This window comes from Taudactylus pleione, unplaced genomic scaffold (assembly GCF_031769625.1).
Source record: "Taudactylus pleione unplaced genomic scaffold, aTauple2 ptg000012l, whole genome shotgun sequence".
Classification (NCBI taxonomy): Eukaryota; Metazoa; Chordata; class Amphibia; order Anura; family Myobatrachidae; genus Taudactylus; species Taudactylus pleione.
In genome coordinates, this window is record NW_028284415.1 from 60,967 (window position 1) to 79,638 (window position 18,672).

General features: G+C 43.9%; 1 protein-coding gene and 1 long non-coding RNA gene across 5 annotated transcripts in view; one reads left to right on the plus strand and one right to left on the minus strand.

Moving 5' to 3' along the window:
• Positions 1 to 16,217, minus strand: part of LOC148542373 (E3 ubiquitin-protein ligase SMURF2-like) — a 76,616-nt gene extending 60,399 nt beyond the window's left edge. For 3 of the 4 annotated variants that reach the window (XM_088467901.1, XM_088467894.1, XM_088467909.1), the window contains exon 1: positions 15,836 to 16,216. In XM_088467901.1, the coding sequence (XP_088324027.1) occupies positions 15,836 to 15,887 (52 nt within the window). In that variant the 5' untranslated portion in view covers positions 15,888 to 16,216. Of the gene's footprint in view, positions 1 to 15,835 lie in introns of all 4 variants that reach the window. The other variant, XM_088467886.1, reaches the window with a different exon arrangement.
• The window catches only part of LOC148542374 (uncharacterized), a 52,684-nt gene continuing 50,186 nt past the window's right edge, over positions 16,175 to 18,672 (plus strand). The window contains exon 1 of the long non-coding RNA XR_015877726.1: positions 16,175 to 16,499. This is a non-coding gene — a long non-coding RNA (uncharacterized LOC148542374). The remainder of the gene's footprint in view (positions 16,500 to 18,672) is intronic.

The following is an 18,672-nucleotide window of genomic DNA, read 5'->3' on the forward strand; positions in this document are numbered from 1 at the left end:
TCAGCAGTCATCGGGAAGCAGGAACGGAGACTGGGCGGTGTTACACGATGTTGCATGGACTTATGGGAAAATTACCCTCTGTCCCTGCAGTTTTCGGGGAATTTAATGTAATTTCTTCATATGCCATTCTGAGATGGCATTATATAAAGTAAGGATTTTTCGAGTAATTTAACGCTTTTTGCTTTGCTGACTAGCAAAAAGCATTAAAGCACTGTAGAGATCAATGGCTAATCCCTACAGTGCGGTACTCTTAGCGTTCCCGCTAGGCTGTTTTAGCGGGGCGCGGTGCCCTGCCCTCCTTCTGGAGGGCAAAAAGCACCCTGCCCTCCAAAAGGAGGGCAAAAAGCGCCCTGCCCTCACAGCCTGCGGGTTCCGTCTTCACCTGCGGGACGCAGTGTCCCATGGGTGGAGAAATGTGCAGTGACCCGCATCTATTCTCCCTGTCTGCAGCGCTTGGGGGCTGCCCGGCATGTTCGTAAGTGCCGGGCACGCCCCCAAGTATGACGAAAAAGGGGACGCATCTTATAGACACGCCCCCTTTTCAGGCGTGCGCGCACGCACCTTCAGTGCGCGCACAAAGTTGCCCTCTCTAGCTCCGGCGCCCTGCCTGCCGCCGGAGCTAGAGTGAACACTAACTCTGCGAGATGGGAATTAATAGAGATGATAATTGCGTTATCTTCTCCATTAACCCATTGCTGAATAGGGGGATTTACATTAAAAAAAAAAAATGCAGAAATTATGCTTTCTGCATTTTTTATGTAAACAAAATCATTGCTGAATAGACCCCTGAGGGGTCAATTCAATTATGAGCAAGTAAATGCGGCTTTATGCCACCAGTCTCGTGAAATTTTATACGTAGTCCCATAGTGCTGTGTACAAAAATTCACAAGTTCAGGGCAAGATTGGCCATTGCAACGGTAACTCTCCCCAATCGCTCCTAACTGAATTGACACCTAAAGCAGAAAGTAACAGTTCAGCCAGGGATGGAAGACATCACTAACTACAAAAAGAGAGTGCTACACAGGACTCTAATTACTGCTATTAATTTACAGAATTCTACCCCATCAGCATATGCTGTGCTGGATTCACCTCAATTTACCAAACTTCCATTATCCCATGTAAAAAGTCAGCAGCTCATGTGACAGTCACAGGTGTAAGAGAACAGCAGTACAGCCATAGGAAGGAATTCAATTAGCATCGTGGGGATATAGCTCCCAGGTTAAGTGCCCGGAGCTATTCAATTGACTGCATTGTACCCAGCACTTAACCTAGGAGATGCAGTTTACCGCCACTAAGCACCGGACATTAGTAAAGTGCATATTCGAGGTTAAGTGTCAGATGCAGTAACACAGTGACTAGCCCCAAGGCATTAGTTAACACGGATTTATCGTGGGAATAATAGAATAGCTCCGGGCACTTAAACCGGGAGCTACATTCAGGTGATGCTAATTGAATTCTCCAAATAGATTTTAACAATTGTTTTCTTTTCAAATGTCACATTTGTGCATCGAGATGGTTAAATGGCTTGACTGAGATGTGTACGCACTGCCAATGTCATTTGTAGTGGAGTGATTATTGCTAGTGTGTATGCGTCCTGAAGGGTCTGTACAGAGTTGCAATTGTCATTTCTGGCACACGCAGGGAGAAGTTTATTATAAATGTATGTGGCGTTTCTGGGCAGTGACAGGGAGGGGTCTTAGCGCAAGCCTGAAGATGGCCTGTCTTTAGTGTGTGTCATGGGAGTGTCTTGGGCATGTCGGTGAAAGTGGTTGTGTACACAGGCGCTCGACTGCTCACATAGGAGGCCATACACACAGACACAAAGAAACTGCACCTGCCATAGGTCTGATGCAAGTTTTCATGATGCGACTGATGATGGTATATCTAAGGACGCACCAGTCGGTATTATTGCATATACGGACATAGGGCCTGATTCAGACCCACTCGCGAGCGGCTGTCCGCTCGCAAGTGGGTCGATGTTCTTCACTGAGCATGCGCACGACGGAGGGAGCTCCATCGTGCGCATGCGCCAGACGCGACGAGCGAAGGAAAGTCCTTCGCCCGTTGTGTCTTATCAAAGGGGGCGTGCTGTCGATGTTGATTGACAGCACGCCCCCTTTGGTGGGCGTGCCGGGGGCGTGCCTCCCTGACGGGGGCGTTCCTACGGGAACGCCTCCCGTCAGAAGCCGGCCCACTGACATCACTAGTGATGTCAGTGGGAGTGATTTTGGCTCTGATAGAGCCAAAATCACTCCGGAGCTTGCGATTGAAAACCTCAACCGCAGGCTCCGGCTCGCAGTTTCGATGGTCGCGATGGTCACAACCATCGCGGCCATCAAAATGCACGCTCGTATAGGCTGTGGGTGGTGACCCACAGCTATACGAGCGTCCAGGAGGACGCTCCATTTTCATGGAGGGCGGCCCTCATTCAGAGCGTGCGCTCTGCTCAGAGCGTACGGCTCTGAATGAGGGCCATAGTGAGTGTCTCAATACTTGCACATTTATACACATGGATCTACTCAAGGTTAGAACTTTGCAGCGGCCTTTCCATAAAGTCACAGAGGGGTGACCACCAATGGACGCAGCTGCGGAAGCTTCAGCGGCCACCTCTGAATCAGGCCCAAAGTGTCACAGGATGAAAAAGCATTTTAGGATTAAAGTATCGGGGTGCCACAGATTGCATACCCCTATTTATGTAAACGGCAGAAGGTCTTCTGACACTAAAGCCATCATCACTGGAAGTCCTACAAGCCTATAAAAACAGAGGGGGATAATATATCACCCAGAGAACATCACTACGGAGTATGTGATGCTGCAAATCCACCTCCCCCCTTGCTTTCGTTACAGACAACAGCAGTAAGACTTCATATTCTGTATTAGCAACAGTGCTACTATTTATGGGGCAGCAAATAATATAGTTTTCTTTTTTCTTTCCTAAGGACTGCCCGGTGCAGGTCAGCAATTTTTAGAGCCAGGTCATGTGTCTAATTTACAACAGGGAGCACCATGTGGGGCTTAGTTGACACATACGGTGAGTGTCAGGTTTAGCCAAGTGGCATCAGTGAAAGTCGCCAATGATGCTAAGCAAAGCTCTAAACCAGTGGTTCCCAAACTTTTTCGAATCACGGCACCCTAGAATATTAACATTTTTTTCACGGCACCCCTGGGCCTAAAGTTTCTTACAGAGAAATTCAGCAAAAATTAAATGAAAAAAATTGTGCTTATATCATGTTACCCTTAGGTTCAGTTATGTGGTGGTTGACAGGGCCGCACTTCTCTTGTCCACATATTTTTTGATTGGCTGTCATTAGCAGTGGTTTTGCCTAACGCACCAAGTAAAAATTATTTTATTTGGTGCTGGACCATCAACCTGAGGCACCCCTGCAGGTGTCCTGAGGCACCCAGTTTGGGAACCACTGCTCTAAACAGTTTGTACACCCTGACTGGGTAACACACAAGCCCATACTATCACACTGTAAAATTACATACTGAAATATATCATGTTTCCAAAGAAAATCAATCTTTGTCGAAATCCACATAAGATGAGATTGATCCAAAAAGGAAAATATTTTGTCTTTACCTTTCTCTAAGGTAGAACTCAACTCAAAAGACAGCACCTGGCATTAACCAGAACAGAAATTAGACTACCCACACAATAAATATTTAGGGCCATCATACCAATCATTCCAGAAAGATAATCTGGAGAAATTACTGGGAAGCAAAATAAGATCATAGGATGCAGACCACAAGTATCCACAGCTAGGAGGAGACACATGAGGAGAATAGATCAATACTGACAACTGTCTGACTGAATTTAGCTGCATTTACATAAAAAAAAATAATTAATTAAAGATGAACATACACTGCATGTATTTTAGGAATTTCCATTAACTGAAGATAATAATGTCTTAAGGGAGGAATTGTTTTATAGGAGCACATCAATTCAATTGTTCCCCCCATGGGAAGCAGAAATGCCGGCGTCAGGAGCTATTCGCGCCCCAAGAATTGAATTGCTCTGTCGGGTGCCCATTAGTCAGAGCCGCCGGGAAAACAATGGAATCGACCACTTCAAAAATAACTGTTGGAAATTTTTTAAAAAATTTTTTGTCAATTTTAAGTGAAAAACTTGTTCTAATTTATAAAGCTTATTTCCTAAAGAAAAAAAATATTGCAACTGATTTAATTTTTAGATTTTTTTTTACTTGTATACAGCTTTAAACCCTTTTTTTTTTTTATTAAAAGTGAAGCTGTATTTTTGTAATGTGAAATCACATCCATTTCATGCATTTAAAGATTCCTCAATTACACTGTATTCCTTTAATAAAATTTGGAGTTAATTTAGCACCTTTTACTTTTACTTATTTTGGTATGGTTTCCATTGTATGTACGATCCACAACTCCTCTAAATTGGCTGATAATAGGAAGCAGAACTTGTAGTCAGATACGTAACAAGGATGCATGCAATGTCAAACATCTCCTGATCGCTCATGTTATGGGAAAATATGCATATTTTTAAATGTTACATGATGTCTTGTTTTACTGGAACAACTTATGTTTTCGTTTTAATAGTCCTCAAGAGGCAGCTGTGTCAAATATTCACCGGAGTCCTGCATGAAAGGGGGAATCAACTCTGTCTATTTGCAAAAGTAAAATGCAAAGCCATGGCTAAATATTATATTTGGCTGGAGAACCCTAAGCGCCATAGCTGGGCGCTAGCAACAAGATTGTGGCCTGGATCTACTTCAAACAAGGTCCTGTCATCTTTCCACTCCATTACTACAATGTTTTCCATTTGCATTAAATCATCCCCGAAAATAACACGAATTGAACCCAGTTGAAGTGGCCACTTGCTGTACATTGAGCCTTGGTATGTCGCTTTTGGGGTGCTTGTCAGTTCTTTGCAAAAGTCAGCATTTCCATATAACGGACAGTATAACTATGGTGAAGGTAGTAATACTAATGATTAACGGAGTTGATTCAAACTGCAAAGGAACTAATCAAAATAGTATCATGTTAGACTACTAACTTAAACCAAAGGGTGATTCTACATGAAAAAATAACCAGAAACCATATATGTTTTATATGTATGCATGTGTCATAATACATGACAGAATTGTATACACGATAATGGGATCTGTCCTCCAGGAGATCATGGAGGGGAGATCCTAAATGCAAGTGCAGGGGACATGGTGACACATTTGGCATCATCATGGTCATTGCCCTAAAGCTTAATGCCACAAATATGAGCATAATTTACAGCCAACTGCACAATGAAGACTCCAAAATGTGAGCGTCTCTCTGGACATTCAGGGCGAGTGGACAAATATAATTTACATCTGTTATTTACTAATATTACAAATCTGTTACTTTCCATTATCAGCCATATCAGACCAAGAGGTTCTTTGTAACTCATTACAGGATGTCTGCTACTCATGGGAGGAAAAAATGCCCCATCCAATCATGGTCTAAGCTTTATCTTACATAACTCTAGTTCTATTAATATGAACCTTTTTTCGAACAGATTTGTGAATGTTACCAATAACTTTTTATTAATCAAAGTGTATTTTAAATTAGCTGGGTACAAACTTACCAATGTGTGTACCCAGCGATGCAACACACGACGGGACGACATATCGGACGGCCAGTACACATTATGCGATCCAGTGCCTGACCGCCCGATATGTCGGGCACCAGCTCCATTCAGCTGCCTGGCGGCGGCGGCAGTTGTGTCATTCCGTCGGCCCTAAATTTATGCCGTTGGAACGACCTTGATGGACGCCCTTCGGGAGCGCACGTGGATTGGGAGAGATGATATCTAATGTGTACTCACCTGAAGACCTGCGCTGTGTAGCCATTGTGCACTGGAGTCAATCATTATGTCCATCAAACCATTTAAGAGAATGTAGCGTATCAATTCAATAGGAACTTGGGATTTAAACCCTTGTGTCTCTCTAAATGCTAGTAAAATGATAGGCTAAGTTTCAATTGAGCTCACAACATGGCTGTCTATACTGTAGCTGACCAGTCCAAATTAAATGGGACACTATACAGAAAGTTTGTGTTTGATTGTGCGCAACACAGGAAACTGTATATGCTACACACTAAATTTTAGGTGACTGCTATGAATAAACTTAGAAAGTTGTGTCAGTTTTTTGTTTCACGCTGACACTTTAAGACCATTCTGACCAGGCCATTGACATCTCACGTATTCCTTTCCACTAGGTTACAGCCCAAGCAACTCTAATGTGACAGAATTATCACACCTCAATAAGATTGACAGGAGAGCTAATCTGTGGGAGGAGAAAAGGAGATTATGGAGAAGAGTAAACATAAGTGTACTTGAAGGAGAGCTCCAATTGACACCATCATAGAAATAAAATTCCTAATATCTTTATTAATTGTTAATATTTATAGTAGAGAAATTAATAAGATGGAGGTGCTGTCACATCTTGTAACATTCTCAAATCCAGCATTTCCCATACCATGAAAGGTATCATATGTTAGCTTATCTTCCACAATGTGAAACACTGTCCTCTTATCAGACAGTATTTAGGCTCAGAAAGACAACCAGAAGAGTCCTCAAGTAAAGTTGCTGGCTGGAGGTCTTGTGTGCATAAGAATAACCTCTAACACACACACACAAACCTATCCGAACAAATTTTCAGTTGTGATATGCACTTGGACCCTTCTATATGTGATTGCTACTAATCATTATTTCACACACAGAAACTTGTATTTTAGGGTTAATGGTCTAAGAGTGAAGGACCCCAGGAAGAATTCCTATAACTGCTATGACCAAGCCAGCTCATATAAAAGCTGGAGAGCTGCCAGTACCCAGAATCTGTGCTAGACTGAAGAGGAAGCCGTTTTGCTGAGCAATTTTGTGTGTTATGGCCTAGTACAGACGTCACTTTAACCCTTTCTGCCCGAGCACCCTGCCATCCCCCACACAGCAATGGTACTTAGTCCCCTGGCACTAAAAAGTTTGTATGATGTCTACTCAACTAAAAAAGGAAAAAAATATGACTGATTATAAAAAGATTTTTACATACAAAACATCTGGGAGACAGACAGTCTGCAAGATCCATCTGCAAAATACAGGCCGACTAAGAGCGCAGGGGGGCTTGGTAGGATAGCTGTATTTTGGGCTTAATGCTATGTACATGTCCATATATATGGGAAACGTGTGACTATTACATATGTGTGGATTTGTCATGAAAGTAGATACACAGTACATGTGTAACTGCATTTTTGTCAGCAGACTGTGGATTGCAATGAGAGAGGGGAGTGAGACAGCAGATATAGACGACTGGCATATTGTTGGCAAAAAGTGCCTAGTGGCAGCTGTGTTCAGTGGTCAAATGTCAGCGTCAAGCAATGTAGAGAGGGGCTAACTAAATGGAGGTAGATGGTGGTTTCCAATTAAGTGACCATCACTGTGGAAACAGATGCAGTTTGATTTCTACAGATGTGTCCTTAAACATCTTTGCTGCAGTTGCGCTAATAAGGCCCTCTAAGCGCACCAGGTTCCATGAGACTCTGCTAGCGCTGAATGTCTTTTTCGCCCAAAATGCTTTAATTCGCAATGCAATGTGACCAGGGCACACAGGCAGACTGTGCTGAATAATTTGATATGCGACACTTGTATATCTGTGTGCGACTGAGTATCTGAATACAAAGTGCTACATAGTAGCAGCCACATCTTTCTTCATTCCAAGTTCTGTTGTGCTTCATATAGTGACTAAGGTGCACATAGATATACAAGTGTCACATCTAATCAGCAGTCTGCTGATGAGTCCTAGTCGCATTGCAACTTAGATGAATTTTCAGCAGAAAAAAGACACCCAGCACTAGCAGAGTAGCACAGGACCTAGCAGCTTTCTCACACCAGGTAAGTCGTGCTGTATGGCATATTGAGGCTAGATGTATGTGGACACATCTGTATGTCTGCACAGGGAAGGATGTCATATTATCCTAGAGTTGCATGTGGAGGGCCTAAAGCTGCGTACACATGTAAAGATTTTCTGTTCAACCATCCAACTGATTGGTTGGAATGAAAATCTGGTAACGTATGGGAGTAACTGACAATCAGAAATTTGCTCCCAAACGCCGGAAAAAGGACAAAAACTGTTGTTTGAACAAATTTATTTATATCAAACATTTAACAAACTTGTCTGACGACCATTTTCATCTGTTTTCTGGCATTTAGGAGCAAATTGCTGATCATCATTTACTCTCATATGTTACCAGATTTTCATTCCAACCAAGCAACTAGCTGGATGGTTGGACAGAAAATCTTTACATGTGTGTGCATCTTGAGATTAATCACATCAAATTTGGATATATTACTTGATTAGAAAAAGTAGATAATATGGTCAGTTACTCATCAATATCAGACCTGGATGCTAGGGTCTTTGGTCTGTCAACTGTACATAAATGGTATATTCACTACACACACAAGCTATCTATACATGGAAGATATGGCTAAACACCTTAAATGGATTTTTAGCTTTTTCTATAACATGGCCATGTTATAATCACGCTTGAGGAATAAATTTCATAGCCTGGGCAGCCAACAACTGTGTGGGCTAAAACAAATTCACCAGCGACATCACTGAGACAATTCCATTGTGTGTAGACTGCAGATTATTTAGGACAGTGGCCACACAGAAAATGTGGATCAGCAGGTCCCTGTGGCTGGTACAGGCTGGGGAAGTCTCAGAAACATGACAGAGTGGTGGGTGCTTGGGTTTACAGCTGGTCTTTGGGAAGCTTGCAGTATTTATCATTATACGTGAAAGAATCTATTTAAATATTCTCGTCTCCTGTCACCATTGTGTATTTCCGTAAAGAAAAACATCCAGGCTCACAAAATCAGAAAGAGAAGCTCACGTTACTGATACTCGCTGTACTGTTCAGCCAAAACACTGCTGAGGGGGCTCTCACAATGGTGTTCTGAACATATTGCTCCACCTTTATTACATTTACAGTGTTCAACTTCTTAAATGTTGAGTGACAGACATCTAAAATGCTAGCCTGCACATTAACATCCATGAGTGTCCAGATACCAAGTTCTGAGGAGGAAGCAATACTACCAGCACATGTTGAAACTAATCAGACCTGGCTGCCTACTAAAAGGCCTCACAGTGATTAGACATCTCATTCACTGACAACTGCTATTACACAAGACTTGTAGGCTTAACCCATTCACTGCTGGTACTACACTTCAATGAAAAGTCATGCCAGATTAACTCATTCACTGCTTGCACCACTTTAATAAAACAAGATTTACTAGTTTATCCTATTCACGGGTGATTACGAAATCAGTTACAAAGGTCATACCAGTTTAATCTACATACATACCAAGGCCCCAATTGAAGCAAATGAAAAAAAATTGCATAAATGAAAGATCTTGTTAATATAAGTGAAAGTGTATCAATTTATTTTATACTAATCCACAAGTGAACTGATAGAACGGCCTTGAGGGGATAGGCAGTGTCCAGCTGTAAACGATGCCAGGTAATAGTCCTGTCAAACAACCCATCAAAGCAATCCAACATAGTTTCTCTTTACGGAAATAGAAAAAAAAAAATAGTCAGAAAATTGATCTTTTTAAAAACATTCACAGATGAACAAAGCATGCCAGATTAACTCATGCACTACCAATGCTAGGTAAAAGTAATCACTATTGTACCTTTTAACCCATTCACTGAAAGCACACCCAGACATCACCCCATATCCAGTACACAAAGAATGCTGGCCACTTGTTTTCAGTTCCTGTTAACCCACTTCCTTTCAGAGAACACAATCCACGTCTACCAAGAGCTAAAGCAACAGAAACTGGGATTATTACAGCACAGGAGCGTGACTCTGGAATCCACAACAAAGGCTTGTTTTCACAGCTGAATAGTTCCGTCTAAATACCTCAAGGAGTAAAGATTCCAGCTCTGGGAGCTCACATACAGTACAACGCACACGACAAGTATCTCCAGACAGCATTACCTCCTGTGACTAACCTCATTCCCAGAGACCCAGAAACTAGTGAGACCAATGCATTACTTACTCTACACCACAATCGAACAGTCACATTCATGATTAATCAGCCGAAGGCTAATGATAAAAAAATGCTTTGCGTTGGAAGTGGTTTTCCTGTGCATGTTTCTTTGTAAATGGGACTTACATATGGTATTCTCCATTACTAACACACCACCTTTCCCAATTGTTTAAAGGTTGCCTGTAGTATGGCATTTCTGGCATATGCAGACCTCTTTCGCAACAGTTGACAGCACACAAAGAAAAAACTACTGGCAATGGCCTTGTTCAATGGAGAAAGACATCTGGAGGGACAAGCAAATATTGTGCTCAATAATTCACTAGGAACTAGTGAGGTCATTGAGGCATGATGCTGAAACAGTTTCATGTACCACCTGTGATGTCACTAATTTCTAGTCAAGTGATAGGCTACAATTTATTATTACACAATGCTTTACAGAGAATATTTAATTATGTACATCGGTGTATGTTCCAATAGCGCTTACAATCTATATTCCCTATCACAAGAACACCCACACTAGAGTAAATTTTGACAAATCGACAACTAACCTACCAAACCTTGACCCAAAGAACATTATTTCTGGCATTAATTATGCTTCCAAAACATACAGTTGATTAGGTTTCATGATGTGGAAAGGGATGCGGACATAATACCAACTGCTGGGATTCCGGCGCCAGAATCACGACACCTGTCAAAATTCTGGCGTCGGCACCCTGTAGGCAAGTAGCGGGGTTAGGGGGAGGGTTAGAGGGTGCGGGGAGGGGGAGGTTAGGTTGAGGCACTAGGGGGGAGGTTAAGTTTAGGCTCCGGGTAGGGAGGGTTATGATAGGATGCCGGCGTCTGGATTCTGAATGCCTGGATCCCGAGCAGGGCATCTCGTACCCAACCTATGGAAACAATGGGGGCGATTCAATTTGGCAGGACAGATGAGATGTGCTGTACAGCAACAGCACATTGCAAGTTGCATAGAGATCAGCAGGAATACTTGCACTGTTGGGGTACTGTAACTGGCAGCTATGTTAACAGCCCAGCCTTTCAGCGATGATCAGCAACATTGCAAAACAATTTAATTCATCCCAATGTATACAATAAAAATGAAACAAGATAAAAACGAACACCTAATGACATGGTCAACCCAAATGCCATTGCTTCTGGTAAATGAATGCCACATTTGCAATGGTCTGCAATTCTATATGCTGCCAAACTCTCAGATTTGTGTTTGCAGCCCCATAGCCATAGAGCTGTGTAAAAAAATCCACAAATCCGAGGCGAGATTGTGAGGTCCGCTGCTGTTGCCATCATTTTTACTCAGTTGCAATGGTAAATCGCTCCTTATTTGGTTTGACCTCTTAGAATCAATTATTCCATAGATCACTTAAATCTCTAGGAGTACATTAATCAGAGTTAAACTTTACTTCTATTCATCATTTACCGATTCCAGTTTATACAGTTTGGGAAACTATTTTAAGCAAGGTGAGCAACTAGTAAACGGAGGGCCCAATATCAATTGTGGCCCTATACTGATAACTACAAGAGGCTTTCTAAAACATGCCCTGCTGTATATTAACTTTATATTCAGAGACCAGATGCAAGAGCAAACACATTTCTGTAGAAACCAAATATCCCCTATTACAACTTTATTTCCAGCTGCAAAAAATGCATGAAGTTATGAGATATGCACTCAACAAAGTTTCAGTTCAAGTATTGTTTCATGTAGGTGCCCTAAGGACATCAAAATTGTAGACAAATGTAGTCACAGGCTTAGAAGTTTTCAGGCGACTGTTAGTAAATTTTAAAGTAACTAAATTGTCGATTCAATCATACCAATCATTTAACTGAGCATGTACCTTAAATCATCAATTGTAACAATTGTTGTTTCTGGACAAACCAATATGACTGATGAATAGCCAATTATAACAATAGGACAGCAGATCTCATAATTAATTTTCGAATCATTTGCCAGAAATCCCAGCACATATTGAATATTATTACAGAGGAAAGACCAGCTTTGCCATCTTAATCTCAATGTAGAATATATAGGACAAAAACTGAATCTAATCATAATGGCATAGAGCAAATAGGCTTTTCACATACTATATCCAGGCAAAATGTGGCAAAACATTACATAAGTACAGTAATTTGATGTACATTAATATGTAGAAGTAATGTTTGTGATATAAGAAATCATACACTCCTGACTTAAGATAAGGGTATTAAAAACACCTTAAACTTATCTGAGTTTTATGCAACCTTCTAAAATGGTCTAATACTTGCACATCTGTTGACTTTTTATATACTGTTATGCAATACAGGTTGAGTCTCCCATATCCAAATATTCCGAAATATGGAATTTTCCAAAATACGGAATATTTTTAGCATGACTGAGAAAGTGAAACCTTTGCTTTCTGATGGTTCAGTGTACACAAACTTTGTTTAAAGCACAAAATTATTAAAATACAGTATAAAATAACCTTCAGGCTCTGTGTATAAGGTGTATATAAAACAAATGAATTTCATGTATGTACCCAAATTTTTTTTTTATGCACAAAATTATTAAAAGTATTGTATAAAATAACTTGCAGGCTGTGTGTATAAGCTGTATATAACAAATAAATGCATTATGTGTTTAGATTTGGCTCCCATTCTCAAGTTCTCTCATAATGGTATGCAAATATTCCAAAATACGGAATATTCCCATATACAAAATACCCCTGGTCCCAAGCATTTTGGATATGGGAGACTCAACCTGTATAAGTTTGTGTTCCAGACTACCGTGGACCAAAAGGCCTAGAACTTCCTGCTGGAAAGGCAACAAATGGCAGTTTGAACCACCAAAACCCCTTTCACACTGCCAGCAATAACCCATGTTATTTCACGTGAATGCGCAGCAACCCAGCATATTGCTCTGTGTGAAAGGGCCCAGTTGAAATAACCTGGGCTAAGTTACCAGGCATTTTAACCCAGGTAACGAGCAGGGCTGAATACGGGTTCAACTCGGCTCGCGGTACAGTGTGAACGGGTAACCCATTCACAGCATAGGAAGAGCTGGCGCTTGGAGATGATCCCACCAAGCGTCAACTCAGCACATGATGGCAATTAAGTCATCGACCCGGCAGTAAGCCGGGTCGGGCCGCCAGTCTGAAAGGGGTCTCAGCCAGGTCGCACCCAGGATGGACCAGTGTACAAAATCATTGGTGCGACTCGGCAATGCCGTGTGAAAAGGGTACAAGTAATAGGCCCATATGTCAACAATCGGCACATTGCTCCGTTTTGCATACAGATTGTGCAAAACAATTATATGAAATCCAATGATTCCAGACCAACAATTAAAGAAATTGGAGAGTCTGGGATTTCCAATATGTTGGATTTTGCTGCTCGTCGGAGAAACGGAGATCGGTAATTGGCCAATTGATGTACGAGTCCCTTTAGTCACAGTTGTGTGCCAACATACAAATATTCTATTATCAGTTATGTATTGCAGTAACATATTTACTGGCATTTCAGCTGTTTCATGTGCTCTACCTACAGTTAAATATACTAACTTATGTACAGTATTTAATAACTGTACCAGTGGTAGAAGCAACTACTCAGCACGTGGGAATCCAAAAATTCCAGAAACCAAATTATGCCTCTTTCAGACTTAAGATCCAGGAATTTGCGGGTCTATCAACCCAGCAAACTCCTGGGTCTCAGCCTGACCCTGGTAAAGAGCAGAGTCATGGGCCTGGGATTTTGTCCCGGGTTTTCTTTTCACATATTCCAAAATTCCAGGTTGATTCGCGTTCACGTGCAAAATCCCGGAAGTTTCATGTATGTGTGAAAAGGGTTTAATTCAATTTATTAAGATATCAGGTGGTAGTAACTATTACTGTAAATAATCTACATATTTTGTGAGCCATGCAAATAAAATATATCTTAAAAAGTATATTTTATTGATTGTTTAGTAAGAAGAATAGTGTGATATTTTAGAATACACTTAAATATGCAAACATTAAATGGAGACACTATCTTGATGAGCTGTGAAGCTACAATGTTAAGCCGCGTACACATTTGCCGATATTTTGAACGATTGAACTATAACAATATTGTTATCGTTCAATCGTTCACAATATCGGCCAGTGTGTATGCTACAAAACGACCAGCGATGCGTGCTCCCGCTGGTAGTTTACGATATCCCCAGCCAGCTGTACAAGTAGCCCAATCTGGGGATATTGTGAGCGATGCCATGCTGCCCCGCTTCCCCCCCCCCCCATCATCCATCGCTGGTCGGCATCGGCAAGTGTGTATACACTTGCCGATGCCGGCACCCCCGCCGATGACAATATTTCTGCAAACACACATCGTCTAGTGTGTATGCAGCTTTAGTTCTCAAATGGGGGCAGTTGGGGTCACAGCATCATTGTTAAAGGGAGAAGATGGGATCTGAGGTGGGTCACTCACTGCTGAGTAGCAAACATTGAGGGAGATGTATCATGCAGTGTAAAGAGTGAAAATGTGGACAAGTTACCCATAGCAACCAATCAGTTTATACCTATCATTTTATAGCATGTACTTGATAAATGCTACCATTTTGCAGTTACAGAATGACACATTCGGCGGAATTCAATTGATTCCTGCCCCCATCGCGCCCGACGGAGTTATTCAATTTTTGCTCCTGTCGGGCACGATCAGCTGCCAGAGCTACATTTCAGCTCGCAGCCCCTGGGGGATGAGAGCTGAAATGTGCGAAAAGTGACATGTTTGGGCGGCCAAACATTACTTTTCGCGATCGCGCCCAGCACTTTGGTCGGGTTTAGCTGCTTTACGCGGCTAAACCCGACCACTTTGGGCGCGATCAGCACGAAAATCTAGAACAATTGCATTGCGGCCTGCGATCTCCTGTCACTTTAGACGGGAGATGCGGGACGCGAAAACAATTGAATTCTGCCCAGTGTGTCAATGATGGGAACTGAATTCCTCCACATGTCCCTTGAGAAGAATGGGAGATTCTGCGGTCACACTGTTGCTTTTAGGCACCCAAGCAAACGGGGGCATAACATGTCCTATAGCACCACAGCAATATGAAAACAAAAAAATGGGGATCCATATCTACTGTTATAAATTCCAACAGGCAATAAGTCAATGACACATTCAGGGGGAATTCATTCAGCAAGATGGCCACAAATCGCCTTCCGAAACTTCGCAACCAGTAACTGCTGATTTTCCATAACTCCACTATAGAGGTGCACAGGAAAATTAGCGATGCTTGGCGGCTATGTGTAGTCAAACATGGGGCGTAATTGAATTTTCCCATAAAATAAGAAGTACCTCACTTGTGAATTAGGGGTGACAGGCACAAGATTATCTCCAAGAGAGCAATGGGAGATGGTGTACCCCAGTGACTGGTGTATCCCTATAACAACTGAAATCTGATGGGAGAATACTTACTGGGGTGCAGATTTACAACAATTGTGGGAGCTTCCTTAACGTTAATCCCACATCATACATAATAATTGGCATGAATGGGGGACGAGATGGGACCGTGATATAGATACATACACACATAAAATCTGCAATTAGCAGACACACCAGACACAGGCTGCACCCCCCACCCTCAAACAATGCCCAGACTGGGGTGCAGATTACGGCGGCCTATTAACCCCTGAGGGGCTGTGAGGCCCGGCCGTTCCTGATTCCAGGCCTGTCGTCTGTGGAGGTTCCCAGCCGCCAGGAGCCGCTTTTACACCCAATTCGACCGCTAGTTCGCAGTCGCGACCTGCTATAGGAAAAGAGGTATTTTACCGGTTAGACGGAGCTTTACGGGTCCGTTCCTCCGGGATCCCTGGTTAGACATGGCCCCGGCCCCCTGAAGTAGTCCGGAGGGCGGGGTAGGCCCGGGCCGGAGCCGCGGCGTGGAGTGTTGGGTGAGGCCGGGCACGGTGCGCTCTGTGCGGGGAGGGCGTCAGGCGGACAGCGGGGGCCCGGATGTACAGAGCAGAGCCATGAGAAGGGGGGAGAGGGGAGACTGGCACTGAGGGAGAACGGCTGTGAGGGAGGAGACACACAATCAGTGGGAGGCGGCCGGGGGTGGAGAGAACGGCGGCCGTGAGGGGGCTGAGTCTGAGGAGGGGAGAGCAGAGCTGCAGTGTTATTCGGAGACTCCCAGCCAGACTCTGACTGCACCGACACCGGGATGCATGAGCACAGGGGGGGAGGAGACTGGGACGTACAGGGCGCCGGCGGAGAGGAGAGAGAGAGAGACACTGGGGCGAACAATAGAGAATCTGCCTCACACCGCTCTCTGCTATGCCTTGTACGCACCGGTTTCCTCTCTGTGTAACCCTCTTCTAGCGTCTCCAGACTCATCCCTTCCCAACACAGGACACAAGGAGAGAATAAACCGGAGCAAGGAGAAAGGAGCCTGTGGCATTCAGGGCATATGGACAGAGCAGTGAAGCGCGGTCAGGTGAGGCAGAGTTTTGACTATAACAATGATAAGAAAAATGTAAAGAAAATATAAATATCTTCTCTGTATTATTCTAATCATTTTTATAGTCAAAACTCAAGTAAAAAGTGTATGGCAGGTGAGGCATTGCCTCCCCTGTCTACCTTTTCCGCATATCCCTGGTCAAAACACACCAAATTTTCAGCACTATATACTGCTGCACCTTCGTATAATGTTCACATGAACCCTCGGGTTCATATATGTATCTGTAAATCTGGCTCTGATACTAGCCAGTGCTTCTCCAGCCATTTACATCACTGCACGTCACTGGGGGCGGGATGCACTGACCATTCTGCCAGTCACCGCAATCTTACTAATCGCATATGTACTAGCATATGCGATTAGTATCGCAAAGGGCAGCTCTTGCGATAAGACCTGCCCTTTACGAAGCAGCCGATGCCTGGTGACGGGGTCTCCGTGGGACCCCGTCCCCTTCGAGCCCCGGGAGCTTCCTGCTGGTCACGTGCAGGAAGTCCCGGGCTCCTCCTCCTCCCTGAACCCGGAAGAAGATTAGGAGGAGACGGAGGACCAAGGAGGAGCGCGGCCCGGCGGCAATGGACAGCAGGTGAGTGGGGGCCAGTGCTGGGCGACGGCGAGGCAGTGGCGAAGCGTCGGGTGCGGGGTCCGGTAAGAAGCCCATAGGCTTCTATAGGGTAATGCCAGGTTTTTCTGGCGTTACCCTCCGTGCCGAAAAAAGGGTGGGCGGAGCTTAGTACATATGGAAATGCGGTAAAAAGCCCGAAAACAGGGTTTTTACCGCATTTTTCCTTTAGTACATCCCGCCCTGGGAGAGAAGAGACTAGGGCCTACAGGGCATATGGAGAGAGGAGATGGGCGTAGAGGGCATACAGAGAAAGGTGACTGGGGCATACTGGACACGAGAGAGGAGACTGGGACATGTAAGACATGGTAGAAGGAGACTGAAGAATAAGGAGAGAGTAGACTGGGACTTGTAGGGTACATGGTAAGAGGAGACTGGAGCTTAAGTAAAGAAGAAGTTGGGACATTCAGAAAGAGGAGGCTGGGGTCCGGGCACAAAGTGAAGTCCGGGACATATGGAAAGAGGAGATGGGCGTACAGGCCATAAGGGAAAAGAAGACTCGGGCATTCACTGCATAAGGAAAGAGGAGGCTGGGCATAAAGGGCACAAGGAAAGCGGAGACAAGTGTACAGGGCATATCAAAAGAGACTGGGGCGTACAGGGCATATGGAGAGAGAATACGGGCGTATAAGGCATGAAGAGAAGGGTGTACAGCCATGGCCAAAAGTTTTGAGAATGACACAAGTATTGGTTTTCACAAATTTGCTGCTTCAGTGTTTTTAGACCTTTTTGTCAGATGTTACTATGGTATACTGAAATAAAATTACAAGCATTTCATAAGTGTCAAAGGCTTTAATTGACAATTTCATTAAGTTTATGCAATATTTGCAGTGTTGACTATTATTTTTCAAGACCTCTGCAGTTCGCCCTGGCATGCTGTCAATCAACTTCTGGGCCACATACTGACTGATGGCCGCCCATTCTTGCCTAATCAATGCTTGGAGTTTGTCAGAATTTGTGCGTTTTTGTTTGTCCACCGGCCTTTTGAGGATTGACCACAAGTTCTCAATGGGATTAAGGCCTTGATTCAGAGCCGACCGCTCTGAATCAGGGCGTCTATTTATTTATTTTTTTATGGAGCGGCCTCCTGGCCGCTCGCATTGCTGTGGGTTGCCCACAGCTAATGCGAGCGGCCAGGATGATGGTCGCGATGGTCAAGACCATCGCGACCATCGGGCTTGTGACGAGACCCTTGTGGTAGGGTCTCGTGGCCGCAAGCCCCAGAGAGCTTTCGGCTCTAACAGAGCCGAAAGCTCTCTCACTGACATCACTTGTGATGTCAGTGGGGCCGCCCCCAGACGGTAGGCGTTCTCATGGGAACGCCTCCGTCTGGGCTGCCACCCCCGGCCCGCCCACCAAAGGGGGCGTGCTGTCACTCAACATCGATAGCATGCCCCCTTTGGTGCGAGACCCGGAGCGACGGAATGCCCGTTGCTATCCGGGTCTCACGCATGCGCACGACGGAGCCGGCTCCGTCGTGCGCATGCGCTCTGGGCCACCATCGACCCGATTGCGAGTGCTCAGCGCTTGCGA